At 46.4% G+C, this 27,569-nt stretch overlaps 2 protein-coding genes across 4 annotated transcripts in view; both read right to left on the reverse strand.

Moving 5' to 3' along the window:
* The window catches only part of DPF3 (double PHD fingers 3), a 282,508-nt gene extending 257,534 nt beyond the window's left edge, over nt 1-24,974 (reverse strand). For 2 of the 3 annotated variants that reach the window (XR_004030095.1, XM_003263659.4), the window contains exon 1: nt 21,403-21,483. Coding sequence is in view for 1 of the 3 variants with exons in the window: in XM_003263659.4 (XP_003263707.1) it covers nt 21,403-21,434 (32 nt within the window). In the remaining 2 variants the exon portion in view is untranslated. Of the gene's footprint in view, nt 1-21,402; nt 21,484-24,905 lie in introns of those variants that run through there. The other variant, XM_030812922.1, reaches the window with a different exon arrangement.
* LOC115835154 lies at nt 20,680-21,212 on the reverse strand. The gene is made up of 2 exons (XM_030812927.1): nt 20,804-21,212; nt 20,680-20,753 (listed from the first exon to the last, which is right to left on the reverse strand). The coding sequence occupies exons 1-2, from the start codon at nt 21,210-21,212 to the stop codon at nt 20,680-20,682; spliced, it is 483 nt and encodes a 160-aa protein (XP_030668787.1).
* Nucleotides 24,975-27,569: the final 2,595 nt, after the last annotated feature.

Raw genomic sequence — 27,569 nt, forward strand, 5'->3', positions numbered from 1 at the left:
CACATTGCCAAGTCAATCCTAAGCCAAAAGAACAAAGCTGGAGGCATCACGCTACTTGACTTCAAACTATACTACAAGGCTACAGTAACCAAAATAGCATGGTACTGGCACCAAAACAGAGATACAGACCAATGGAACAGAACAGAGCCCTGAGAGATAATGCCACATATCTACAACTATGTGATCTTTGACAAACCTGACAAAAACAAGCAATGGGGAAAGGATTCCCTATTTAATAAATGGTGCTAGGAAAACTGGCTAGCCATATGTAGAAAGCTGAAACTGGAACCCTTCCTTACACCTTATACTAAAATTAATTCAAGATGGATTAAAGATTTAAATGTTAGACCTAAAACCATAAAAACCCTAGAAGAAAACCTAGGCAATACCAGTCAGGACATAGGCATGGGCAAGGACTTCATGTCTAAAACACCAAAAGCAATGGCAACAAAAGCCAAAATTGACAAATGGGATCTAATTAAACTAAAGAGCTTCTGCACAGCAAAAGAAACTACCATCAGAGTGAACAGGCAACCTACAGAATGGGAGAAAATTTTTGCAATCTACTCATCTGACAAAGGGCTAATATCCAGAATCTACAATGAACTCAAACAAATTTACAAGAAAAAAACAAACAACCCCATCAAAAAGTGGGCGAAGGATATGAACAAACACTTCTCAAAAGAAGACATTTATGCAGCCAAAAGACACATGAAAAAATGCTCCTCATCACTGGTCATCAGAGAAATGCAAATCAAAACCACAATGAGATACCATCTCACACCAGTTAGAATGGCAATCATTTAAAAAGTCAGGAAACAACAGGTGCTGGAGAGGATGTGGAGAAATAGGAACACTTTTACACTGTTGGTGGGACTGTAAACTAGTTCAACCATTGTGGAAGTCGGTGTGGTGATTCCTCAGGGATCTAGAACTAGAAATACCATTTGACCCAGCCATCCCATTACTGGGTATATACCCAAAGGATTATAAATCATGCTGCTATACAGACACATGCACACATATGTTTATTATGGCACTATTCACAATAGCAAAGACTTGGAACCAACCCAAATGTCCAACAATGATAGACTGGATTAAGAAAATGTGGCACATATACACCATGGACTACTATGCAGCCATAAAAAAGGATGAGTTCATGTCCTTTGTAGGGACATGGATGAAGCTAGAAACCATCATTCTCAGCAAACTATCGCAAGGACAAAAAACCAAATGCCACATGTTCTCACTCATAGGTGGGAATTGAACAATGAGAACACTTGGACACAGGAAGGGGAACATCACACACCGGGGCCTGTTGTGGGGTGGGGGGAGGGGGGAGGGATAGCATTAGGAGATATACCTAATGTAAATGATGAGTTAATGGGTGCAGCACACCAACATGGCACATGTATATATATGTAACAAACCTGCACATTGTGCATATGTACCCTAAAACTTTAAGTATGATAATAAAAAAAAAGAATCTAGAAAAAGAAGTACAAATTCAACCTAAAACAAGCAGGAGACAGGAAGCATTATAAAGATTAAAGCAGAAATCAATAAGAAAAAAACAAAAAAGAAATTTCTTCCACCAGGCCAGGTGGAGTGACTCACACCTATAATCCCAGCACTTTGGGAGGCCACGATGGGCAGATCACGAGGTCAGGAGTTCAAGACCAGCCTGGCCAACATAGTGAAACCCCGTCTCTACTAAAAATACAAAAAAATTAGCCAGGCATGGTGATGCACACCTGTAGTCCCAGCTACTCGAAAGGCTAAGGCAGGAGAATCACTTGAACCCAGGAGGCGGAGGTTGTGGTGAGCCAAGATCCTGCCACAGCACTCCAGCCTGGGCAACAGAGCGAGACTCCATCTCCAAAAAAAAAAAAAGAAAAAGAAAGAAAGAAATTTCTTCCACCAGATAATCTAAATCATCTCTCTCAAGTTCAAAGTTCCACAAATCTCTAGGGCAGGGGCAAAATGCCACCAGTCTCTTTGCTAAAACATAACAAGAGTCACCTTTGCTCCAGTTCTCTACAAGTTCCTCATCTCCATTTGAGACAACCTCAGCCTGGATTTTATTATCCATATTGCTACTAGCATTTTGGGCAAAGCCATTCAACAAGTCTCTAGGAAGTTCCAAACTTTCCCACATTTTCCTGTCTTCGTCTGAGCCTTTCAAACTGTTCCAATCTCTGCCTGTTGCCCAGTTCCAAAGTCACTTCCACATTTTCGGGTATCTTTTCAGCAATGCCCCACTCTATTGTTACCAATTACTGTACTAGTCCATTTTCACACAGCTGATAAAGACATACCTGAGACTGGGAAGAGAAAGAGGTTTAATTGGACTTACAGTTCCACGTGGCTGGGGAGGCCTCGGAATCATGGCAGGAAGCGAAAGGCACTTCTTACATGGCAGCAGCAAGAGAAAATGAGGAAGAAGCAAAAGCTGAAACCCCTGATAAACCCACCAGATCTTGTGAGACTTATTCACTATCACAAGAATAGCATGGGAAAGACTGGCCTCCGTGGTTCAATTACCTCCCCCTGGGTCTCTCCCACAACACATGGGAATTCTGGGAGATACAATTCAAGTTGAGATTTGGGTGAGGACACAGCCAAACCATATCACTACTAAAAATACAAAAATTAACCAGGTGTGGTGGTGCACACCTGTGGTCCCAGCCACTTGGGAAGCTGGGGTGGGAGGATTGCTTGAGCCTGGAAGGTCGAGGCTGCAGTGAGCCATGATTGCACCACTGCATTCCAGCCTGGGCAACAGAGCAAGACCCTGTCTCAAAAAAAAGGATATTGTGTGCCGACTCTACTAAGCACTTTACATATATTAACTTGCTTAATTCTTCCAAAAACCCCATATAGACAAAAACTATTAGTCCTACTTTACAGATGAGGAAACTAAGGTATAGAGGTTAGGAATCCTACCCAAGGCCATAGGGCTTGGACTTGAAACCAAACTCTCTGGCTCCAGAGCCTGCACCCAAGCCATGGGTCACACAGCAACTGCTCCCAGCCTCCTGCTCCCCTCCATGGAGTGTCTGAGCTTACAAAGTGTGCAAGGCTTACAAAGCATGCAAGGAACGAACCCTAGGGACTTGTGTAACCCCCTGCCTCCCTGTGAAAACTAGGCCCAGGGCACTTCTGGAAGGAAGTGGCCAGCAAGCAGGTAGACAGCTGCAGCAGTGGCAAGGATGCCTGGGTGGGAATCAGGCAGCACTACCATCAGAATAAACCACCCCGATCCCCCCAGGGGGAAACCCACTGTCTTAGAGACCTGCAGCCTCACTTTTCCCCATTTGAATCATGAAACTAATCCTCAGGGCACCACGCTTTAAGCTACACAGGTTGGCATTTACATTTTCCTCCGTGGATTGGATTTATATATTTAATTTTACCATTTATTGGTTGTTGTTGAAGAAGAAGAAGAAGAGGAGGAGGAAGAGAAGGAGGAGAAGGAGGATTAAAATACAGAAAGGGAAGAAGACATTTGGGTCCACTGCTCAGGTGGGCTCTACCCACGAGTCTGCCCAGCGTTGCAAATCGGCCCTTGCAGCTGGACAGAGCTGGCCTGTAGCTGACAAGATTGATGGCTCACACCAGTGTGGGCCCCACAGGGTGTCTCCCTCACCCCACCCCTCTGGGTGGTCCCCTGGAAAGTATCCAAAATGCATAACAAAGGAAACCAAGGACGGGGGTCCAGTTCAACCCCTTAGTGAGGGGGAAGACTGGAGAGAGACAATCCCCCTTGCTGGAGGATACAGGATGACCACCCCACTCTCCCCCTGGAGGCTCTCTTTTGGACCATGAGGAGTATGAGTCTCCCCAAACATTGCCTGCCAAACCGGGACTCTGCTCAGACCAACCTGGCCCAGGCTTATTTCTCATTTTTCCCTTCTGTTCACGGACACACCCCACCTACTCCCAACCAGCCAAACAGATCTGTGTGCTCTCCTCCACGCAGTCCTTCCCATCTGGCCTTCCTTCCCTCAGAAAGGAAGGGTGTCCCCAAAGGAATCGCTCAAACGCCTCACGTCTTTGTTCACTTCCCTTTCGTGACTAAAGTTCCCCAGCCTCACCCTCCCGAGCCTAACCAGACCCCACTGTCCTTCTGAACTCAGCTCCTCTCTGAAGCATCCTCTGTCATCCCAACCACAGGAACTGCTGTCTGTCTTCCAATTTCAAGGACCCCTGGTGGCCTGGGCTGATCGTTTAGCACAGCTATTCACCACCTGGAACCTCACGTGAGGCAGCTTCTCTCAGGAATGCATGCTCTGCTGCCTGTAAGCTTTGTCCTTTTCCTTCTTCCCTCTCCCCACTCCCATATTCATGAGATTGAGTGGGCCCTCCTTGGGGACAAAGCCAGAATATTCTTTCCTTCCTTTGTGCCCCTTCAGTGCTTTTTGATCAAGGTGCAATTCATGGAGGAAAGGAGAAAGATGTAAATAGTGAATGAAGGAGGGGACAGGGATCAGAAGGAAACCTAGGCTGGAGGTGCTAACCCAGGGCTCTGAGGGCCTTGGGGCAGCTTAGCTCTGAGTCAAGAAATGAAATAAGCAGCAGAAAGCAAAAGAAAAAGGAAAGGCTTTCCAGCGGGCTTTTTCTTCCCAAGGATTTGAAAAGCTACAGTAGAGCCTGGAGGAGAGTGGGCTGTCCAGGGCTGCCAGCTCTGGGTTTTGGAGAGAGGTGGAGATGGTGTGGAGCTTTTATACTGTCCAGACCAGCTCCTCTGGGCAGCAAAGGAGGCACACACCCAGGGCAACATTGAGCAATAAAGATGGTTCCATCAGTTGGGAGTGGGAGCGCCTTTTGTTCTGTATTTCTCAGGAAACAGAACACATTCCAAGCAGGTAAGGGATGAGAACAAATGACCAGCAGGATGGGGACTGATAGTATTGGGTCCTCTTCATTCAGCAGATTATAAAATAATAAAACAAGCATCCTATTGCTCCAAGGATAGCAAGAGCTAGCAAGGTCTCAAAAATGTTTCAGAATTCAGACTCACAAGCCAGGCAGCCTCCACCTCTCCTCCGACACTCACTGGGATCTTCAGCCCCTGAGATGACAAACAATGTTCCCCTGGTATGCTCTGGAGGAACTATGAGAACTTCCTAAATCTCATAAAACTCTATAGATTAGCGTTCATCCCTGCTACCCTGTGCATAAGTGACCTAAAACTGAATGGTCCGAACCTGTTTCCCATCCCCCAGAGACATGTGTAATTAGATAAAATGAGGACAGAATATGTATAAGTATCTGTTATACTCAGATGGCTGCCCAGAAAGAAAATGAGTGCCAGGAACCGGACAGCCCTGTGTCACCCTCTGTCCTGAACTGGGATTGAGGGAGACTTACCTTTGTGAGTAGGTTGCTAGTGTAATATGACCTCTCTGAGTTAACGAATATTTTTCTACAATTTGGCTCCTGCAGCCCATATTTGCCACACCATCAGCATTTTCTCTGGCTTTCCATGTTGAAGGATGTCTTTCAGACCAGGATCTGAACTGAAACTTGACCCTGGGAGTCCGTGTCCACCTTGGGACTTCCTCTTCCTCCTTCAGGCCTCTTCATGGTGGTACGCTCTTCCAAAAAGCCCCCCACACACAATTATTTGGAGGACATACAAAAGTTACAGTGATATGCTGGTATCTCTATCTCTCTCAATACCAGAGAGAAAGGCCCTCGTGTGAGCCCTAGGCCATTCTTTTTGAAGGATGAATGAAGTTCATCCTTTTGAATGAAGTGATCTGCTATACTGGTTTGGGACACAGAGTCATAGGAAAAATCATTCTCTCTCTAGGCATTGATACTGTGAAAGTATACAAAAGGCATTCTCTCAAAGAAGGTGTATCTGAAAACAGTGACTGGACTAAAGCTCCATGGAACAGACAGTAGATGTTCACCAGATCCCAGCCTTGGGTTTAAATCATTACAGTGCTTTGCATCTTCTGGTCTTCTCTATCTTAAAAACTCAAAAGAAAAAAGAGTCCTCCAGTATAAATAAAGCTAAAGGAAATCCCACACACAGCTAAGCATAGAGGAGGCACTGAATAAAAATGGAGTTGATTTATCAGTGACTATCCATAAGCCAGGAGTTACTGACTCCCCTGAAAGAAAGCAAAGCAAAAAGGTTTGTCTTTACTTCTCAAGACCAAAGTGAGAAAGCTAAGCTTTTTAAAGTGACCAAGAAACAAGAGGCTAGAATGAGCGAGGCTGCCACATGTCATAAATGCACATCCTACATGCAAGCAAGGCCAAACCTGCATCTGTTTCCCAACTCCTGAAACTGAAGCCTCTTTGGGGAGGAATTCTGCCTTTTTCAGACTCCTGCCATGAAGGGAGAGAATAAGAAACATATCAACTTTCTAGAGTGCTAGAAGCAAACACGGGTAGCAGAGTAGGTTGTCTGCCTGCAGGCTTCACCCACTCAACTATTCCCCACGTTTCCTACATGCCTGCTAGACTAGGTCCTTGGGATAGAAAGGCACATGTGGCCAGTCTTGGTGGCTCACACCTGTAATCCCAGCACTTTAGGAGGCCGAGGCAGGTGGATCACTGGAGGTCAGGAGTTCGAGACCAGCCTGGCCAACATGGTGAAACCCCATCTCTACTGAAAATACAAAATTAGCTGGGTATGGTGGTGTGCACCTGTTGTCCCAGCTACTCGGGAGGCCAAGATAGGAGAATTGCTTGAACCTGGGAAGTGGAGGTTGCAGTGAGCTGCACCACTGCACTCCAGCCTGGGTGAGACAGACAGAGATTCCATCTCCCAAAAAAAAGAAAAGAAAGTCATATGTGGCTACAGTCCCTGGTTTCCACGCCCTTACTGCTAACTAACTACTGTCAATTATTTCAGTGACTGAGAGAGAAGAGTGCACTCAGGACTGCATGGCCCAGGGCAGGTGTAGCCAATTCCATCTGAGGGTCAGCAAGGGCTCCACCAGGGAGAGGGGCCACTTAAACCATCTGGAAGATGAGTAGACAGATGTACATCAAATGTACCCATGGACAGGGTGGAGGTGGAGGACAATCAAACCACCTGCCCAGAGGAGCCACAAGCAGTTTGCTCAGACACCAGGGGAATGTGTGACCGGAGCCGTCTCTCTGGGCAGGGACACAGAGCATCCTCTCAGACTAACAAGTTCACACATATCTCTCACGCTGAGGTTCTTACCCTAGAGCCCATGGGCCTCCAGGGCATCCAGAGATGGGCTCTTCCAGGTCTGTGAACCCCATAAAACCATAGGCAGATTTTCACATCTTTATGCTTTTTTTCTGGGGAGATGATCCACAACTTTCATAGGATTCTTGAAAGGGCCTGTGATTGCCAAAGAAAGGTGAAAAAGAAACACCCATCAAGACCGAGTAGCCTGCACACTAGACTGTGGTGTAGAATCCAGTTTCTCCCTGTCTGTCTCCTGCATATGGCTCAGTAACAGACATAGTAAGTTTTCAGAACTGGCAGAACTAAAGGGATGAGAAGAGCATTCCAGTATAAGGAGATGGAAAGAAATCACCATTGGCATCACCAAAACAAATACCTGTGTGTACTGACTGTGTGCCAGGCTCTGGGCTAGACTTTGAAAACCAGTATCTCTTTCCATAAAGCCACATGGAAGACAGTCTTCTCAGCCTCCTGTTCCTGGAGCCAATATTGCAAATTGGAGTCCCTAAATGTGGATTCAAGTCACCCAGGCAATTCACTGCAATCGCCAGATCAGGCTCAAACTTTAGTTGGCAGTTGCCTAGCAACAAGTAACCCTGAAGACACATCACCAAACCCAGATGCCAAAAGGGCATTTTGTGGACAAGCTAGTTCTGAAACTAGCCCCTCATAAGTCTATCTGTCAGGCCTCCCAGGGGCTGTTGGGGTAAGGAGTAGACTTTGCAGCCAAAGGTAGGCTGAGAGGAGAACGATCGAAAGGCGTTGTTTTTTGTTTTTTCAGACACGGTCTCACTCTGTTGCCCAGGCTGGAGTGCAGTGGCACAAACACGGCTCACTGAAGCCTCAACCTCTTGGGCTCGGGTGATCCTCCCACCTCAGCCTCCCAAATAACTGTGACTAAAGGCACGTGCCACCACACCCAACTAGTTTTTCTATGGGATTTTGCCATGTTGCCCAGGCTGGCTCGAACTCCTGGGCTCAAGCGACCTGCCCACCTAGGCCTCCCAAAGTGCTGGGATTACAAGCATGAGCCACTGCACCCGGCTGGAAGGTGTTCTGCTGGTTGTATGTTTTCCCACCTCTGGGGAGTAGGCATGAGAAGGGGAACTGAGGGTTAAAGGAGAAGGCAGCCTCTAGTAGAGAAGGCAATTGGTGCCTCTTCACTTCCTCTTTCAGATCGTACCTATGGTTACTCTTCCAAGAAGTTGCTTAACACATGCCACACACACCTAAAGGCACATAAAGCAGCAGGAAGACTTGATTGAACCTACATCCAGTCCTTCCCTAAAGCCATCATCCTCCTGCAGCTCCAAAAACCCCACTGAACTATGGAAGGCTGGGGTGAGCAGGATGACAGACCTCAAACTACTACTAACAGTGAAACTGGGGAAGCAGTTTTTAACCAACTCTCCAAGGCAACTCACTCCCTTACAGAGGCATGAAAGAGGCAGAGATCTGATTCTCTAAAATTCAGAGCTGTTGTTGTTGTTGTTGTTGTTGCTGCTGCTGTTGTTGTTTTTAACACAAAGCTCAGAAACTCCTTAAGCTAAGACGCAGGTGAGACTGGGTTTCCCAAGACAAAGTTTCCAATCCAAACCATCACATAAGGCCAACACTGGGTATTCTCCCTGTGTCGATAGTGGGAAGCCTGGGAAGACGGCCTTCTTTGGAATCCACCATCCCTTCTCTTGAAAGGTCTTGGGGGTAAGAGGAAAGGGACAAATAAATCTATCAGTCTGGAGGCGATTCAGGAAGAACAAATGCGGAAGTCAAACAACAAATAAGGCAGATATAAATCCAAATAAAATATTAAAATCATTAAAGGGCTGCTGCTCCCTGAAGATTGGGAAAAATGAAGAGAGTTAATTAAAAGCAATCTCCATGCACTGCTGAGCCGGCCAGCCCTGATAAATCAACAGCTGGGGCTGCTGTGGAGGGCAGGCAAGGGGCTTCAGGAGGGGGTGGGCCAGCTGGGGGAAGGGGGTCTGCCACTGAGATGGCTGTGATGACAAATTGAACGCAGTGACTTAAGTTTCATGTTTTATTAAATATTTTATGACCACTGAATAAAGTTATTCTTTGGAGAGGGAGAAAATGATCAGCTGGGTAAGTGAAGGCGGGGAAGATAAGGATGAAAAGGTTTGTTTGATTCAAAACATACTTAGGAGTGTGACGTTGGCACCTCTGATAACGCCCCCAAAGGCCGAAGCTTTGGGGTTTTTTTTCTTTCTCCTTGATCTGCAAAGGTAGCTGTGTCTTCGCCTTCTAAAATCTCTCTACAAAACTTGGGTTATGTTTATCTGGGGGACCAGGGAAGGCAGTGCAGAGTCAGGAAAAGTAATGAAGAGGAAGAGAAGACAGAAAAGATCCTCAAAATTGTCATTGCTGATCAAAGCCAGACTTTTAACACAAAACTAAAAGGTCAGCAGAAATGGTGGGAACTCTTTTTTCTTTCTTTACTTCTTTCCTTCTCCCTTTTTTCTGCAGCTAGTTTTTGTGTTTAAAATGAAAAAGAGCTCCAAATTTTGGGGCTCAATCTAAGTCAAAAGCCAGCTATTTCAGAAGTGTTAGAAGAACAGGCCCTTCTCTATTCTAAGGGGAAACCCTCCAGTTCTTCCTTGATGAAAATATAATCAAGAGAAATGATTGGGGGAAAGTGTTTTTTTCTCCTCCATAGAACTGGGATTGGAAGGGGAGTGTGTGCATGGGGAAACATAAGGAATTATGCATTTGGATATGCATTTTAATTAGGTGGACAGAAGCAGCCGCCTGTTAATTTTTTTTGCTTGTTTCCACTTAGCATTCATCACAGGCAGAACCACCATAGAGCGCTCCCACGATAATAGATGGTTCTGCATTGGCTAAGTCCTCAGGGAAAATAATTAGCAGGAGAGAATATATTCTCTCCACTCCCACTGCCCCATCCACCCTGCCCTCCCCCTATCACCAGCACCACGTTGCCTCCCCTTCTCCCCACCCCCCTCACCTATAGTGTTTTTCCTAGGAAAAGCTGAGGGCAGCAGTCAGCCTCCTGGTTTGCTAGCACTTACTTTGCCCTGCCAAAAAACAAGGGTCTAGGAGAAGAAACAGACAGTTCAGAAGTCTCTGTTGGAGTGGAAGCTCCTCAATGTAGGGAGGGAGGCAGGCGACTGTGCTGATTAGTTCTTGGGGCAGGCAGGCAATCCGTGTTGGTTGCGGGATGAAGGAACTCCAAAGAGGATGAGACAGTTCTCGTTGTGCTCAACTGGCAGCCAAAGATGTATCGAGAGTTGCTGGTTGAGGACAGCAGGAGTAGGGATGACGTTTTTTGCTTCATTTGCTCTTGTAAAGGAAAGTTGCAGGGCCAAGTGCAGTGGTTTTCACCTGCAATCCCAGCATTTTGGGAGGCTGAAGTAAGAGGATCACTTGAGGCCAGAAGTTCAAGACCAGCCTGGGCAGCACAGTGAGACCCCCATCTCTATAACAATTTAAAAATTAAGTGTGGCAGTATGCACCTGTAGTCCCAGCTACTTGGGAAGCTGAGGTGGGAGATCACTTGAGTCAAGGAGTTTGGGGCCACAGTGAGCTGTGATGGCACCACTGCACTCCAGCCTAGGTGACAGAGTGATCGCACTACTGCACTCCAGCCTGGGTGACAGAGTGAGACCCTATCTCCAAAAAATATATAAGAGAAAAGAAAATGAAGTTGTAGCTTTGCAGCAAGATTGAATCTGAACCATTTCCAAGGCTGGCAACCAAGACATTTGTGTAACTCTGAGATCTGACCCCACCACAATGCTCTCTGGTCTACTTTTCTATAAAGAATCTGGCCCGGCATGGTGGCTTACACCTGTAATCCCAGCACTTGGGGAGGCCCAGGTGGGCAGATCACTTGAGGTCAGGAGATCGAGAGCAGCCTGGCCAACATGATAAAACCCAATCTCTACTGAAAATACAAAAATTCGCTGGGTGTGGTGGCATGTGCCTTTAATCTCAGCTACTCCTGTGGCTGAAGTACAAGATCACTTGAACCTGGGAGGCGGAGGCTGCAGTGAGCCAAGATCACGCCACTGCACTCCAGCCTAGGCGACAGAGCGAGACTCTGTCTCAAAAAAAAAAAAAAAAAAAAGAAAAAGAAAAAGAATCCATTCTTGCCACTGACCTCCAATGCCAACAGCTCACCCTCCTTATTCACAAGCGGATCTAAGCCCCCGCCCCGCCTCCACTTCTTCTCTCTCCCTCAGTCATCTCAGTTGAAGGAGGAGCCAGAGACCAGGCAAGGACCAAAGGCCCAAGTTCCCAGAAGAGTGCCCCACTCTACCCACTGCGCTTCTGCTTCCTCTGGTTTGGTGGGTGAACTCAGGTCAGGGCTATGACCGGAAATGAAATGAGGGTTTCCCCTGAGCTCACATTCTCACTTACTTCAAACCCAGACAATAGGAAAATCCCACTGCGATCCCAGGGCTGTTTACACACGCCTGGATGAGTAGACCTTGCATTTCCTGAGAAACAATGATTAGATGTGATGGGTATGCCAGAAACATTTATTTTTGTTTTAATATTTAAAATAATGTTTAATATATAGGTATTATTGACTTTCTGAGGAGGCCATGGTCAGCTACAGGAAACTTTTTAGTTCTCATAGTAACACCTCACATTTGCACTTTCCACCTTCTGAAATGTTTCCACATCCATTATTTCATGTGGGCTGCTGCGGGGAAGCCAGGCTGGGGGCAGCGGAAGGGAGGAGAAGGGAGACACAAGCTCTCCTGGCTGTTTGGAAGGACAGGCCTGACTTGCTAACTCCTGTCCCCCAACCTATCCTGTCATCACCGTGCTTCCACCCACCTCCTGTTGTCAGACATCACATCTCCATCCACCCAGGAAGCCTTCACTCCAAGCCTCACCAGGTAACTGCTAGTGCTACAGTCCCTGGAACTGCCTCAAACCCAAACCCTGACCCCCACGAGGAGTCCCTGCCCTCAAAGGAAGGGGGATATAGGCTGGCGGTGGCTCACACCTGTAATCCCAGCACTTCGGGAGGCCAAGGAGGGCGGATCACGAGGTCAGGAGATCGAGACCGTCCTGGCTAACACAGTGAAACCCTGTCTCTACTAAAAATACAAAAAATACATATATTAACTGGGCGTGATGGCGGGCGCCTGTAATCCCAGCTACTCAGGAGGCTGAGGCTGGGGAATGGGGAAGGCGGAATGGCGTGAACCTGGGAGGCGGAGCTTGCAGTGAGCCGAGATCACACCACTGCACTCCAGCCTGGGCAACAGAGCAAGACTCCGTCTCAAAAAAAAAAAAAAAAAAAAAAAACAGGAAGGGGGATATGAGGGGAAGGCAATCCCTGTGGCTGGGGATGGGAGAAGTGAGTCTCTGGGTTCCTAGTTCCCAGTGTGTTTATCCCAAAACGTAATGGACTGCCAATGGAGGGAGAGGCAGAGAGGTTGAATTCTGTAATAGTATTAGGTTTGGTTTTCTTGTTTGTTTGTTTAGTTTATAAGGTGGAGAATGCCTATATTATCTAGAAATGTAGCCACTAATTTTTGGGGGGTTTTTTTGTTTTTGTTTTGGTTTTTTGAGATAAGGTCTTGCTCTGTCACCCAGGCTGAAGTACAGTAGCGGGATCACAGCTCACTGCAGCCTCAACCTCCTGGGCTCAAGCCATCTTCCTGCCTCAGCCTCCCGAGTAGCTAGGACCACAGGTGTATACCACCACACCCGGCTTTTTTTTTTTTTTTTTTTTTTGTAGCAACAGGGTCTCATGATATGCCCAGGCTGGTCTTGAATGCCTAAGCTCAAGGGATCCTCCTGCCTCAGCTTCCCAAAGCGCTAAGATTACAGGCGTGAGCCTAGCCTAGTCCCTAGATTTTACAGTCCAAAAATGAAGGAGATCTAGGCATGGTGAAAACCCAAAAGAAATGAAAATGGGGACTCAAACAGATACTTGTATGCCAATGTTCATGGCAGCATTATTCAAACAGCCAAAAGGTGAAACAACTCAAATGCCCATCAGCAGTTAAATGGGTAAACAAAATGTGGGCTATCCATACAATGGCCATAGAAAGGAATCAAGTTCTGACTATGCTACAGCACGGATGAACAAACATTGAAGACATTATGCTAAGTGAAATAAGCCAGACACAGAAGAACAAATATTGTATGTTTCCCCTTATATGGGGTGCTAAGAATGCAGAATGGTGGTTCCCAGGGATGGTAGGAAGCAGGGGATGGAAAAGTATTGTTTAATGCATACAAAGTTTCTGTCTGGGATGATGAAAAGGGTCTGGGCAGCTGGGCGCGGTGGCTCATGCCTATAATCCCAGCACTTTGGGAAGGTGAGGCGGGTGGATCATCTGAGGTCAGGAGTTCAAGACCAGCCTGGCCAACATGGTGAAACCCTGTCTCTACTAAAAATACAAAAATTAGCCAGGTGTGATGGTGCATGCCTGTAGTCCCAGCTACTCGGCAGACTGAGACAAGAGAATCACTTGAACCTGGGAGGCAGAGGTTGCAGTGAGCCAAAATCGCGTCACTGCACTCCAGCCTGGGTGACAGAGCGAGACTCCATCTAAAAAAAGAAAGAAAGAAAAGGGTCTGGAAACTGATGGTGATGATGGTTGCACAAGGTGGGAGGATCGCTTGAGGCCAGGATTTCAAGACCAGTCTGGGCAACATAGCAAGACCTCCATCTCTACTAAAGATTAAAAATAAATGTACTTAATGCCACTGAATTGCACACTTTAAAATGGCTAAAATGGTACACTGTATGTTATGTATATTTTAGCACAATGAAGAAAAATTGAGGGAAAGCCTCTCTCTGCTGGAGTTCAGGGTGACCATTTTGTTTTCTCTTTAAAGTCTCAGAATTTACACACCAGCTCCTGTGTAGACTCTGATGGGTTCTGCAACCTCCTCCCCCTTCTCTTTATGCTTGCAAAAAAACTGCCATGGAAGCTTTCCACCAAAGAAAAGCCTGATAATAATGTCCCCACTGAAATCTGAGATGTTCTGGAGATATGTCACTGAAGGGGTGGCATGAAGTCCAGTCTAGTCTTGTCTAATACCCACTCAGGTAGTGGCTAGTTCCATACAACTGCTAGGCACCTCCATTTCCTCAGCAGTAATACAGGTACGCTAGACGAAGCTCAGTGAGACATCAGTACAGGTCCACTTACTTCAGCTCATTAAATATCCAGGTACCTATGGCTGCCCAAATTAAAATAAAATAAGCACTTTATTTTCAGATTAATTGGGATAGGTGCCATAGTAGAGGAGAAGGCCAGAGAGATCATGGGCAAATAAAATCCAGACCAGAGGACTGGCTGGAAAATTGATTACCCTTCTGCCTCCAAACACACACACACACACACACACACACACACACACATTAAAAAAAAAAAAAAAAAAAAAAGGAAGCAAAATACAGATGTTCTCAGTGATTCCAGTCTTTTAACCCCCAAAAACTGAGTGCTTATCCACAACAAAATAGGCCAATTGGTCTTCAAGTTCCTCGTTCTCATCAGCTTCTGGATGGGATGCTAGTAAGAAGAAAAGCACTGAAAAGGAAGAGCCAGAGGAAAAGCCCACATTCTAAATGGCCCACCACCTGGTCCTCAGCCTCAGACCTTGAGAAGGAATAGGAAGTTCCACCCAGGTTAGAACTCCAAGAAGGGAGCACCATGTAGCAAGACTGAACCAGAGAATAAGAAACCGTGGAAATCTCCAGTCTTAAATGTTCTCTTTAGAGCCACACTTTAAAAATAAGAAAAAATCAGAACTCTGGCCCCTAACTGTCCTCTCTGTCCTAATCCACCATAATAAGAGCCAGAAAGTTGCTGGCTTGAAAGGAATTTGGGGAATCAAAGTACATCACCATCATAAAGACAAGGAATATGCGGCTCAAAGAAGTTCTGTGTCCCAGATCACAAGCTAGTTGCCTGTAGCTCTGGAAGCGGAGCTCAAGGCTTGGGATTCCTCTCCCAGGGCTTTTTCTCCTCCATTACTCTGAAGTCACTAAGGCTACAAAAAATCAGCCACTGGTGAGAAATGAACATGGAAGAGGAAAAGAGGTTGAGACAGGTTTCATCAATAGCAGGCGAAAGTGTGAGGATGGGAAAAACTTTCTGGTAGAGCTTCCAATTGCAGATCATTCAAACAGCAGATTTTCAAGGTGAATAACAACAACTAAAAAAAAACCTTTTATCAGCAACCTGAGATGATCACAGTCCCCAGATTCAGAGAGGGAGGAGAGGGTGCAAACGGGGGATTAGACATGTGCCAGCATTGTTCCCCAGGCTCAGAACTGAGGCCTGGCTGGTGAGGACTCAATGTGGGCTATTTGAACCCCATTATTAGGAGCTCTGAGCCTAATCCTCTCCCCCTCCCTGCTTCCACACATTGCCCCTAAATTGTAACCTCCTCAGGGATTCTCTCCCTTCCCTTGTCACTGCCTGCCACACTAATATTCACAAACACACAGCCTAGAAATTCTCCAGTCTGCTCCTCTTCCCCCTGCCCCACCAACACCTCCTAACCACTGCTTTTAAAACTCTAATGCAAATCACAGGCTTCAAAAACCTTCCCTCAGTGACAGTTTTACGATGCTAGCTCCATTCATCCATATGGTTTGACAGACTGTGAAACACCAGTAACCGGACCAATAAGAAAAACAAATTACAAAAACACTACAACACCTCATCTCTCCCCAGTCACTCAAACAACTAGAAAACTTTGGAATTTGCAATGGATCACAATATCAGTCTCTCTTGCAGTTCAACAATACTCTTTGCAGAGTTCCAGACCACACAGTGGTTTTACCCACTCCTCCATCCTCCCCCTACCCAAGGCCACTCTCTATCTTTCCTTGTTAAATACCTTCATATTTAAAGACTATTTAAAATTAGGGCCGTGCTTACAAAATATCCCTGTTCGGTCGTAGCTGGGCAAAAAATATTTCAGTGGTTGTGGGATTTTTTTGGCCAGAGGTTTGCCACATTTGGCTACATTTCTGTTTTCTAGTGACTTTCAAAATACTCAAAAACCACAAAAGTTACTTTGCAGAGGTTGGGATAATAAACAGGCCTGGATTCTGGTGCCTTTTTATGACCCAGCCCCCATCGCCACTACTGTCAGCATAGCTGCCTTAGAAAACTGAAACATCAGCCTCAGTTTCCATTCTTTTTCTGGTGCATGCTCAAAAAAAAACATGCTGACCATGGCATTTTATTTTTTGCATTGATCTGAACAGATGGCTCTGAAAGAGCTTTAGACAATATGGTCTTTCTCAGATGTATCCAAATTCCAGCTACCTGCATGATTCCAAAAAGAGGAAGATGAGAGGTCTCCAACTCAGCTGTCTCTGAATTCAAGCCCACCTTATGTGACTGAGCAGCTCCCATTCAACTGGCAGTCTTCAATGTCTCCCGGGAGGCCTGCAGGCCAGGCTATTTTCAGAGGTTTACCCTGTGACAATGCCTCCACTTGGGTTCTCGCAGACATTAATCTCCATCATAGGTGTCTCATCAAAAGCAGACATTTACCCATTGAAAAATAATGTGTGCTAATGAAGTTTGGAGAATTTAGGGCTTTTTTATAGTGGCAACGAGAAGCAGATGGAGAACAGTTTCTTGGGAATCTGTTGGCTTACAATGTCCGAGGGTCCTTTTTCATAAGAAGCTAAAACAATGTCCATAAAAGGCAGCAAGTTCACAAAGTCCCGGCCTCAATGCTGTCTACTTAGTACCTACCCACATCCCCCAACCCCAACAGAAAGAGCTAAGAGCAGATTAGAACCAGGAATGTGACCCCCACCCCTTCCCCTCTGATATCTAAACTGAGTGCCACAGCAAGAGTGAGGTCTGGCTTCTAACTTTCACATGCGCAAAACCACTTTAGATTAGAATACACTAATACAGGTCATAGAATGCACAAAGAGACCTAGATTTGAGGTTCATCTACACACATGACCTGCTGTTTGACTTGGCTAAGTAAGTTTATTTTCTTCTCCCAGGGTAGTGTTCTTAACAACAAAACAGGGACATAAACATATACCTCCAAGCAAGGTTAACTCTTTACAAAAGAAAGTTTCAATACAATCACGTGTATGTGTGTGTTCACAGTTATAAGCATGACAAAATAGTTTATTGGTCTCTTTATAAATAATTACTTAAGGTAAAGCCCTGTTGGTTTATATGGAATAATAATAATTTTTTTTCTAAGTAGGCAATTATAATAATAGACATATATGTGTATAATCAAGTCTGGCAGAAGGTGGCAGACATTCTCAGTTAAATGCATACCAACCAGGATTTTGGTAATACAAGAGTAAGTTGTTTAAAGTACTGATTGCAGATTTGGGGGAAGGTGGTTTATCTGAAGTAGAATATTAAGATTCAAATTTATATTAAAAGCATTATGTGGCCAGACACAGTGGCTCACGCCTATAATCCCAGCACTTTGGGAGGCCAAGGCAGGCAGATCACTTGAGCCCACGAGTTTGAGACCAGCTGGCCAAAATGGAGAAACCCCATCTCCACTAAAAAACACAAAAATTAGCCAGGTGTAGTGGTGCGTGCCTGTAATCCCAGCTACTCTGGAGGCTAAGGCACAAGAATCACCTGAACCCAGGAGGCAGAGGTTGCAGTGAGCCAAGATCCTGCCACTGCACTCCAGCCTGGGCAACAGAGCAACACCCTGTCCCAAAAAATAATGATAATAATAATAATAACAAAAGCATTATGTTTCCCAGGTATGCAGAAATCAACCAGAATGTGACTAACCTACATGCAGGCCTTTATCAAATCCATATGTATGTTACCTGCATGTGTTTACTTCACTGCCTGGGCGTTATCTTGCTTGTATATGTAAGAAATGAGGGTAACTCTCACACATCTTTGCTCAGACAATGTAGCTGCTAAATTAAATAATATGTAATACACATTTACACATCATACATGTCCACCAGTGCTTTTGAATTCTATTTGTCCAGATGTGACTGCTTGGTTGTGGGGGCCACCTGCCATGTCCCCTTTGTGATCTGATCAGTGCAGGCGGCTCCTATTTCTGCCTCTAACACCCTGTTGGGCAGTAATAAGATGTTAAAGGCGACAACAGAGAGAGAGGCTGGGCTGTCAGCTTCAGAGAGGAAGCGGGTGAAGGGTACAACAAGGAAGAAAAAGAAAGGGAGTTGAGGGGAGATCAAAGACAGGCAGGAAGAAAGCCAAATTGCTAAGAGAGGAGATGTGGCTTCAGGAGCTTGGGACCCTAAGGAAAACCCCAAAGCAATGAGATTCAAAATTGTGCCATCCCATCACCCCAGCTAATTGAATTATTGAATGTCCCACGTGGAAAAAGCTAGTACAGTGAAAAATAGCCCACACTCAGTGTAGGCAGAGCCCTGCATAGGTGCTGCTGGAAATCTGAGCTCGTTTCTTCCCAACACATTAACTACCACCACTTTATCCCCCCATCCTGAGGAAAGCTTTGTGTGACCATTTTCTGTAGGGGACGTCCGTGGTGTTGGCTTTTTTTTTTTTTTTTTTTTTTTTGGAGGGAAGAGAGAGACTCAGAACGCACACAGAGAAAATGCTAATGTCGTTCAGCTCTGTTTCATTGTCAGGAGGGACACATGAGGATAAAAACATAGCTCTCCAAACCATTCTCCCCGCTACCCCTCCTCCCTGCACCACCACCATCCCTTCGGCTGGATGTGTCTCTGCACTTTGTTCTAATTTATCCCATGCATAATTTATTCACGTGTGTATTGTTTCCTGATCAGCAACTTTTAAAAACAAATGAAATATATAAGATGTTTTATTAAACAAGTTATTTTTAAAAAAATAAAGGCAGATGGTGTCCCTCTCCCAATAACAACGTGTGTGCTCCTGCGTTAGGAGTTGTCAAAAACTGTCCAGGGTGTGAAAGGCTGGGCTGGTCAGTGGTATTGTTTACACCCCTTTACCCCCAGGGAAAGGGTCTGGGAAGCAGAAAGGAATGGCTAATTATAAATGACCACGCAACTCCCACCTAGAAAAAGCAAGCAGGGGCGTTGTGTGTATGCTAGTGTGTGCATGTGTGTGGCGACACAATTACAAATACATCACATTGCAACTGTTTCTAATTATACAAAGTACAATTCAGAACTAATTCCGCTAACCAGCCAGGATTCCGCCACCTTCTTTCCCGCGTCTGTCCCTTCCTCCACCCGTAACCCCACCCTACACAGACTCCCGCCCCAAACACGCACCCTACTGTGATCCAAAAAACCCTGGAGCGAGTAGGGGAACACAAGCTTAGAGATACTGCGCCCGCCCGCGCGAAAGCGGGCTCCCGGGTAACTAGGGTACGGCTTTCCCAGTAGGAAACAAACCTGGTGCACATGTGAAATAGATTCTCTAACTTGAGTTTACCAGGTGGCATCAGCCCGGTTATGTGATTTCAGCTGGAAATGGGGAAACTGCAAATCAGTTGTGGGTTCGGTAGAAACAGCATCAGCGGTGTTGCAGCGAAAGCAACCGGCAGCGAGGATGCGGCGAAGTTACGCCCATTTATTCTACCATAAAACATTTTCTTTCTTGGGTGAAACGCTGTGGCGTTCAAGCGCAGTGTATCCGAGCTTCCGAGCCAGAACTGAAGCCGGGACCTCCTATCTGATCAGCCTCAGCTTCCAATGTCCTCTTAACGGCAGCTTTCATATAAATATATTTGAAACCTGGGGCCTTCCTACCCCTTTCCCTATTTCTGGTGGGCGACGAGCCGGCGCAAACACGTCCGATTCTCCCCGTGCATTCCTTTGCGTTAGGAACCCCCCTACCGTCCCCGGGAGCGAACCTGGTTTTCAACTCCAGGAGTGGCCAAGGGCTGAAGACGAGAATGAGCTGAATTAAAAGAACCAGGGTCGACAGTGGCCACGCACCAGGGAGAATTCGGCACGAACCGCCCCCCACCCGCCCCGCACCTCCCTCTCCCGCTTCGCCTGCGGCTTCGTCCGGGCGGGGAAGTCCCGGTCGAAGGGGTGCGGACCCCCAGCCCACCTCGGATACAGAGGGAGCCACCCTCTGCCGACATCACCCAATAGCACCCCTTTCAGAGCGACACTAGTTTTCCGAGGCCACCCCTGGCTCCGCGATCGCGAGCGGACTTGGCGGCTTAACAGTTCCACCGACTGGAAGGAAGGAAGGAAGGAAGGAAACCAGGATGAAAAGGAGGAGGAAGGCAGGCAGGCAGAAATTGGCTGTTGGACCCGGGGCTGGCCCCCGCGAGTCCTCGCCCGGCCCGCCCCACTCTGTCCAGGATCTGGGCAAGCGCTCAAAGTCTCCCCGAGGCGGCCAGAGGCACCTGCCCCTCGCCCGGCCGGGAGCAGACGCTGCCCCCTCGGGCCAGGAGCCCCAAAACCGCCTCTCCGCCTGCCTCAGCGCCTCACCCAGAGGTGGCGAGAACACCATTCATAAGACCTGCGGCTTGCCTGCCTCCAAATCCACCCCAAGTTAACCCGAGTCGTTAATCCACTAAAGCCAGCTCGCTCGCAAACACACGAGCAGACACACGCGCGATCGCCCGGAGCGCCTCCGAGATCCGGGGGCTGCCAGGGAAAGCCCGGGGCGACCACCTGGGCCCCAGCACGCCCGGGACCCGCTGCTTCCCCCGCGGTGCTCCCAACTCCGGAAGGTTTGCACAAACTCCCCGCGAGCGATCGGAAGGCGAAGAGTGCCCTGCAAACTCCGGAGCCTCCGCGGTCCGTCCGCTGGACCCAGCGGACCCAGCAGCGGGGCTGGGGCCGCGGGCTCGGGGGCGCAAGGCTCGGCCAAGTGCACCGAGGCGGCCCCTGCCCGACGCTCGCCCCCCGCCCAGCCGCCCCCAGAGCCGCGCTCCCTGCCCGCGAGGCGGAGGACTCCGGGGACCGCGCCGTCCCCGAGCTCCCGCGATCCCCCTGCTGTAGAGCGCTCGAGCGCCGGGCTTCTCCGCCTGCAACCCCTATCTCTGGTTCTCTCTGCAATTTAGCAGAACACAAATGTAACAATTTTCTTCTTGTTAATTGCATCTCCTGACATTTCTGCGCGTTGGGGGAAAAAAAAGAAGATAAAGAAGTAAGAGCTGAAAGAAGAGAGAAGCCCCGCCGCGGCTGGAGGCGCCTGCAAGCGCAATGCACTGGCAGCGCTCGCCACGCAGAAGGCGCCTTTTTTTTCGTATTGAAACCACGCGGAATATGTACATTTTTTAGTCTTACTTACGCTTTCAGGGGGTTGTGAATGACAGTCGCCATTTTGCTACAATGTAACAGAATATTGTCTGTCTCAGAGTTCTAAAGGTTCGCTCAGGGGAAGCGACGGGCCAATCACAGCGCGGGATACCGGCCCGCCGGCCAATCGGCGCGGCTGGTCGCTAGGTGGGCGGGGCCTGCGCGGTGGTAGTTATTAGGGGAGCTGTCAAAGCCCAGAGGTCACTCCCTTTTGTAGAGCCCGAGAGCCAGCAGGTCTTAAAGGGGCAGTACCGCGCTGGCAGCTCCTTTTCGGGCTGGGGAAAGTGGAGACGCACGGGAGAGTATTATAGTTTGGTTTAACTCCCTACTTTTCTAAATAACTGCAGAGAGTTTGCGCTCCTGGACAGAAATATTTAAATATTGCCAGCAAGCCACTGAATCCTATTCATTAGCTTTTGGCTTTGCGTATCAACATTTTTAATCCCCCAAAGGGTAAATCCCCGTGTTCCAGTGCAAAAGTTGGAAGGCTGCCTTTTCGTGTAACAAATTACTACGTGTGCTCTGCCGTTTGCTAATGCTCTGGGTCCTACCGCTTTTTAATATTCTTATTCCCGAAGTGTTCTCTATCTCGGCCACCTTCCTCTCTCGCTTCTTGGAACTGCCGCTGCTGTTCCTGGCGACTCCAGGACAGCAACTCACCCTCCCCCTGGAATGTCTCAATGTCAGGCTCGCTCCCTCCTGCAGCCAGGGCTTTCCTTACGTAGTGCAGGAGGGTTACTCTGCGCGGTCCCCCGCTACCACCCCTTCTGTTCTCCCCCCTACACCAGAAACTTCCAAAATGCTCAGATTCCTGCTCGGTGGTGGGACCTGGAGCTCTGATCTTTAGGCTTAGGGGTAGGGAGGACTTAAGGCAACCTTTGGAAACTTTCTACTACTAGGAAGCAAGTGCCTAGGCAAAAGTTGTAGAGCCTGGACTGGGTGTTGTCAGGGTCCCTTTAGAGGAGTGGCACACGCGATTCTGGCGTCACCTTTCACTACTTAGAAAGAATTTGCTAATGAATAATCCGATGTGACCCGAGGCGTCCAATGAGTCTGTGTCTGCTTCAAGTCAGTGTGAACTCTTCACTGGCGAGCCCCTGACAAAATTGGGAGACTTCTGCGAAGTCAGGCTTCCACTGGGCATCGGGAAGCTCTGGGTGGATGAAATCGCATTAAATCGCGAATAGGGTAGGGGCCTCGTTAGCATACAGAAGTCTGGCTACCATTCCAAAGCTGTTTAATCAGGTCAAATAGCTAAGATAGTGGGGGAGGGGTGGCAAGGGGAGAGAAGTTGCCAAATTGCCAGTTCTTCAAAGCTATGCCCTCTTGCTTCCTTTTGCTCCTCTCAAGACAATGAATAAAATAAAATAAACATTCCAGAATTCTAAGATTTCAACTACATACACTATTAGATTTACAGATAAACAGAACGTGGCTGAATCACTATGTTTGTAATAGATTTGAAATCTTTAACTCCTCTCTGCCTATTTAAGAAGCAGAATCAAGTTCTATAGATTCCTTTGCAAATTCTTTGCATAGCATCTCGGCAGAGATTACAGTTTGAAAAAGTTATCTATTTTTCCAAAATTAAAGTTTGAAAAATCCCTTCTTTACTAATTTGACAAGGAATTGGTTCAAAAGCCTATACTTTGCCTGAGGTGGGCCTGGACATCATTGAAAAGCAAGCGCTATATTCTGACCCAAGAAGTATGAGTTTGAAATATCAGTCAGAACTCCCACTAACCTCTTTGAGGTATCAAAGACACAACAATCCAGATTAGTAGACGACAACGTATTTTCTTACATGCAGCCTGATAAAGTAGGAAATGTAGAGCCTGTCCTGAACAAGATTTACAATTTAATGGGGGAAGAGAGAAAAAACAAATGTATATTACATATTAAAGAAAACACATACTCTAAGTATGTACATATCATTTCCCATGTTAAGGCCTGGATGCAGAAACCATCATAATCTCTAACTACCTAACGAACTTGAAAATGTCAGATCAGATTTATTGATTGGATTGGAAAATAGTGAATTAAAGACAGTACTTTAAAAAAAAAAAAGGATAGCCTTGCTTTTTGTAACCCAGTGGAATGTCATTTTAACTCTATCAATACAGTTATGACTTTTAAAGAAACAGTTATATTTAACAAGAGTTATTTTAACTTTAGTGTTTACATTATAGATCAAAATATAAAGATTTCTTTTTTTTTTTTTTTTTTACCAGAAGGTTCAAAAGCAAAGAGTAGGCATTAGGCATGTTTAAAGAGGACAGTATCCTTAAACAGAGTTTTGGAGAAGTTTAGCAGTTTTGGGGCAATTTCATAGTGCTGTACATGGCAGAAGTGTGAGCTCTGGAATCTACCAGCCTGAGTCCACTATTTACCAGCTGGGTTACCGTGGGCATATTTACTTGCCAGGATTAAATGAGGTAATACATGTCAAGTGTCTGACACACAGCAAGCTTTCAATCCATGTTATTATTTCTTACAGAGATAATTAATTATTTCCTTATGGCATATGGAATGTAGGGAATCCAAAAAACAAGGCACAACAGAAAGTGAAATTAGCCATCACATTTAGTTTTCTAAACTCATTAATCCAAGAAAAATGAGCAAATGGACAACTTGGATTAGAATAAAATAATAAATAGGAATGATGTTTCAATGAGGGGTCACATAACTACATAACCCTAAAAAAGGCTTCTTGCTGATTGTGATACCAAAACACTTTCTAATTTTTTTTTTTTTTTTTTTTTTTCTGAGACGGAGTTTCACTCTTGTTGCCCAGGCTGGAGTGCAGTGGTGTGATCTCAACTCACTGCAACCTCCACCTCCCGGGTTCAAGCGATTCTCCTGCCTCAGCCTCCGGAGTAGCTGGGATTACTGGTGCCCGCCACCACGTCCAGCGAATTTTTTGTATTTTTAGTAGAGACAGAGTTTCCCCATGTTGGCCAGGCTCGCCAGGCTGGTCTCGAACTTCTGAATTCAGGTGATCCACCCACCTCAGCCTCCCAAAGCCCTGGGGTTTTTTGTCATTGTTGTTATTGTTTTCAGACAGGGTCTTGCTCTGTTGCTCAGGCTGGAGTGCAGTGGTGGAAACACAGCTCAACATAACTCACTGCAGCCTCAAACTCTTGGGGTCAAGCGATCCTCCCACCTCAGCCTCCCAAGTAGCTGAGACCACAGGACAAACCACCATACTCAGTTCATTTTTTAATTTTTTGTAGAGACCAGGTCACACTATGTTGCCCAGACTGATCTCAAACTCCTGGACTCATATGATCCTCCTACCTTAGCCTCCAAAAGTTCTGGGATTACAGGCATGAGCTACCACACCCATAGCCTAAAATCCCATTTCTAAAGCTCCATAGCTATTCATATATTTGAATACACTTCATTGTACTCCATCCCTTTTATCTTGATTTAGCTAGTTGGACAGCTTAATTTGGAGAGCAGAGTGGCCCCAGAATAATTACCTCCATATCTCACCTGGAGAATGTTGAGCTTCACTATCCAATATAGGCGCCATGGGCCACAGGTGACTACTGAGCACTTGAAATGTGGCTACTCCCAATTGAGATGCGCTGTAAGTATAAAACAATGCACCTGATTTCAAAGACAGGACAAATAGAAGGTAAAATATCTCATTATAATTTTTACATTGATCATATGTTGAAATGATATTTTGGATTTTCTGGATTAAAGAAAATATGTTATGAAGACTAATTTCACCTATTTCTTTTTACTTTTTTTAATGTGGCCACTAGGAAATTTTAAATTGTACATGTGGCTGGCATTGTATATTTATTGTACAGTGTTGCACAGTACAATAAAATGAAGAGATCTGCCTTTTTGCACTGTACAATAAAGACATATAAGAAGTGTGTGTCACCAGGGAAAGAAGTGTGGGGACCATTCTCAACCATGTTAACTCACCCTTGATGTCAGTGAGTGAAACTCCCTGGCCCAGCTCAAGTATTTGTTGAATGCCATCCATTTGAAGGAACACTGGGCACAACCAAGGACCCAAGAACCTAAGCCAAAAGGACACCCATCTCTCTTTTTCTTAATTATTTATTTTATTTTTTGAGGCTGGAGTGCAGTGATGCGATCTCGGCTCACCACAACCTTTGCCTCCCGGGTTCAAGCAATTCTCCTGTCTCAGCCTCCCAAGTAGCTGGGATTACAGGCACCTGCCACCACGCCCAGCTAATTTTTGTATTTTTAGTAGAGACAGGGTTTCACCATGTTGGCCAGGCTGGTGTCAAACTCCTGACCTCAGGTGATCCACCCGCCTCGGCCTCCCAAAGTGCTGGGATTACAGGCATGAGCCACCACACCCGGCCCCCATCCCTCTTTACTCATAAAAAGTTTGAGGACTGTTTCAGCAGACAACGCAAAGCTATAAGAAACCCATCCAGAAGCAGGAAAGAATGGCATTTCTGTAGTAAGTGCCAACCTTTCCAGCTGACTTTTTGAAGGCACATGTAAACATGAGAGAAGTAAGGGAAGGAGACACATACTTTCCAAACAGCCAAAGAGTTCATTTGAAAGAGGAAGTGTGCCACAAAAGCCATCCACAACAAATGCAGTTCCTAATGGGCTCCAAGAGCTGAAGGAGTTTTAAGTCCCATGGGAATTAAAAACAAGAACAAGCTCACCCTCAATCCCTCCGTTCATCCACAGAGCAACCAGCCATGGCCTCAGCGACTGGTTGGCTGTGCTGGTTCCCTGAGATCCAGAACCAGCTCTGATATGTTCCTCCAGGCACTGAGCTGAAGAGGAAGAGGAATCCTTTGGAAGAAAAGGCAGCATCAAAACTGCAATCTAATTTTCTCTCTTCCTGGGGGAATGTTGGCGGAGGAGTTTTTAGGCCCTTCACAGTATCTCAGTGCATACAAACACACACACAATCAATTTCTCAGGATGCGAGATGCTCCTGGGGTAGTCCTTTGAAACTTCATAATTCAGGGCAGAGTCAAATAGAATCAATGTTTACTGCTGCTCAATAACTTAGTTCATTCATTCATTCATTCATTCATTCACTGGAGGCTTTCTCTAAGGGAGGCATTGCGCTAGGCACAGGTGGCAAAATAAAAATAAACCAGACGTGGAAACAATTCTCAAAAAGCAATTTCCATCCATCTGGAGACAGAATAAAGACAGTAGGCCCAACCCTGTGAGCAAGTAGAGCAATTACTTGATGTGACTTAAAAGGAAGCAGCAGCCTGCCCAGCCGGTCTTCTTTTCCTGGCCTGGTGCCCGTAATCCAAAGGGTTCATCCTTGAGTGTTTGTTGAATGCATTCACTCCTTTGGGTTTTCAAGGTTTCAAGGTATTGAGATTTTCACGGACTTGTACAAAACAAAGGAGAAGAAGGAGAAGTGATACATGTCAAAGAACATCAGTGGAGGGAGGGAGTAGTTCTTGAGCATTTCTAACGCTGAGCGAGGGAAAGGCTTCAAGGAGAAGGTCATATTTAAATTGAGCCTTGCTTGGGGAGCTCTTAGAAATAAGCCAAGGGGTGAAAGGCCTTCCACACCAAAACCATAACCTAGCAACAGCTAATTCATATAGCAAATATTTGTAGGTTACTACTGCTGGGCCTTGGAGTACAGAAAGACCTAAGAAAACCCCCGTACCCCCACTTTAAAGGGACCATATTTGAGAGATGGGGTGGGAGGAGAAGGTAGTTACAAGGCAGAAACAGGAAGCCACGGGGCTCAGGGCACTGTGGGGCTGGATGAGTAGCACCTGCCAGAACACAGAAGGTCAGGATCATCTTCCTAGAAGAGCTGATGCCTGAGCTAAGTCCCAAATGACCTGGAGGAGGACAGGGTGTCCCTACAGAAATGGCAGCACCTTTAGGGAAGTGGGAGACGGCACTGTGATTTCAAGGGATCCCTCTGGTAGGAAGGTAGTTTATGCAGAGGGATGAGTGAGACAGAGAAAGCAGAAGCAAGGAGCGGGTGCTATTGCTAAAAAATGTGTTTCATCTGGGAGGCCATCAGGCAACACCAAAAGATTTTAAGCTAGGAGTGAAAATGAAGAGATCTGCCTTTTTTTAGAAGTTCATTTCAGCCCCAGCATGACCATGGATTGAAAGGTGAGCTGCAGGCCTGGGAACCTGTTAAGCGGCTGTGGCAGCCCAGGA

This window comes from Nomascus leucogenys, chromosome 1a (assembly GCF_006542625.1).
Source record: "Nomascus leucogenys isolate Asia chromosome 1a, Asia_NLE_v1, whole genome shotgun sequence".
Lineage (NCBI taxonomy): Eukaryota > Metazoa > Chordata > Mammalia > Primates > Hylobatidae > Nomascus > Nomascus leucogenys.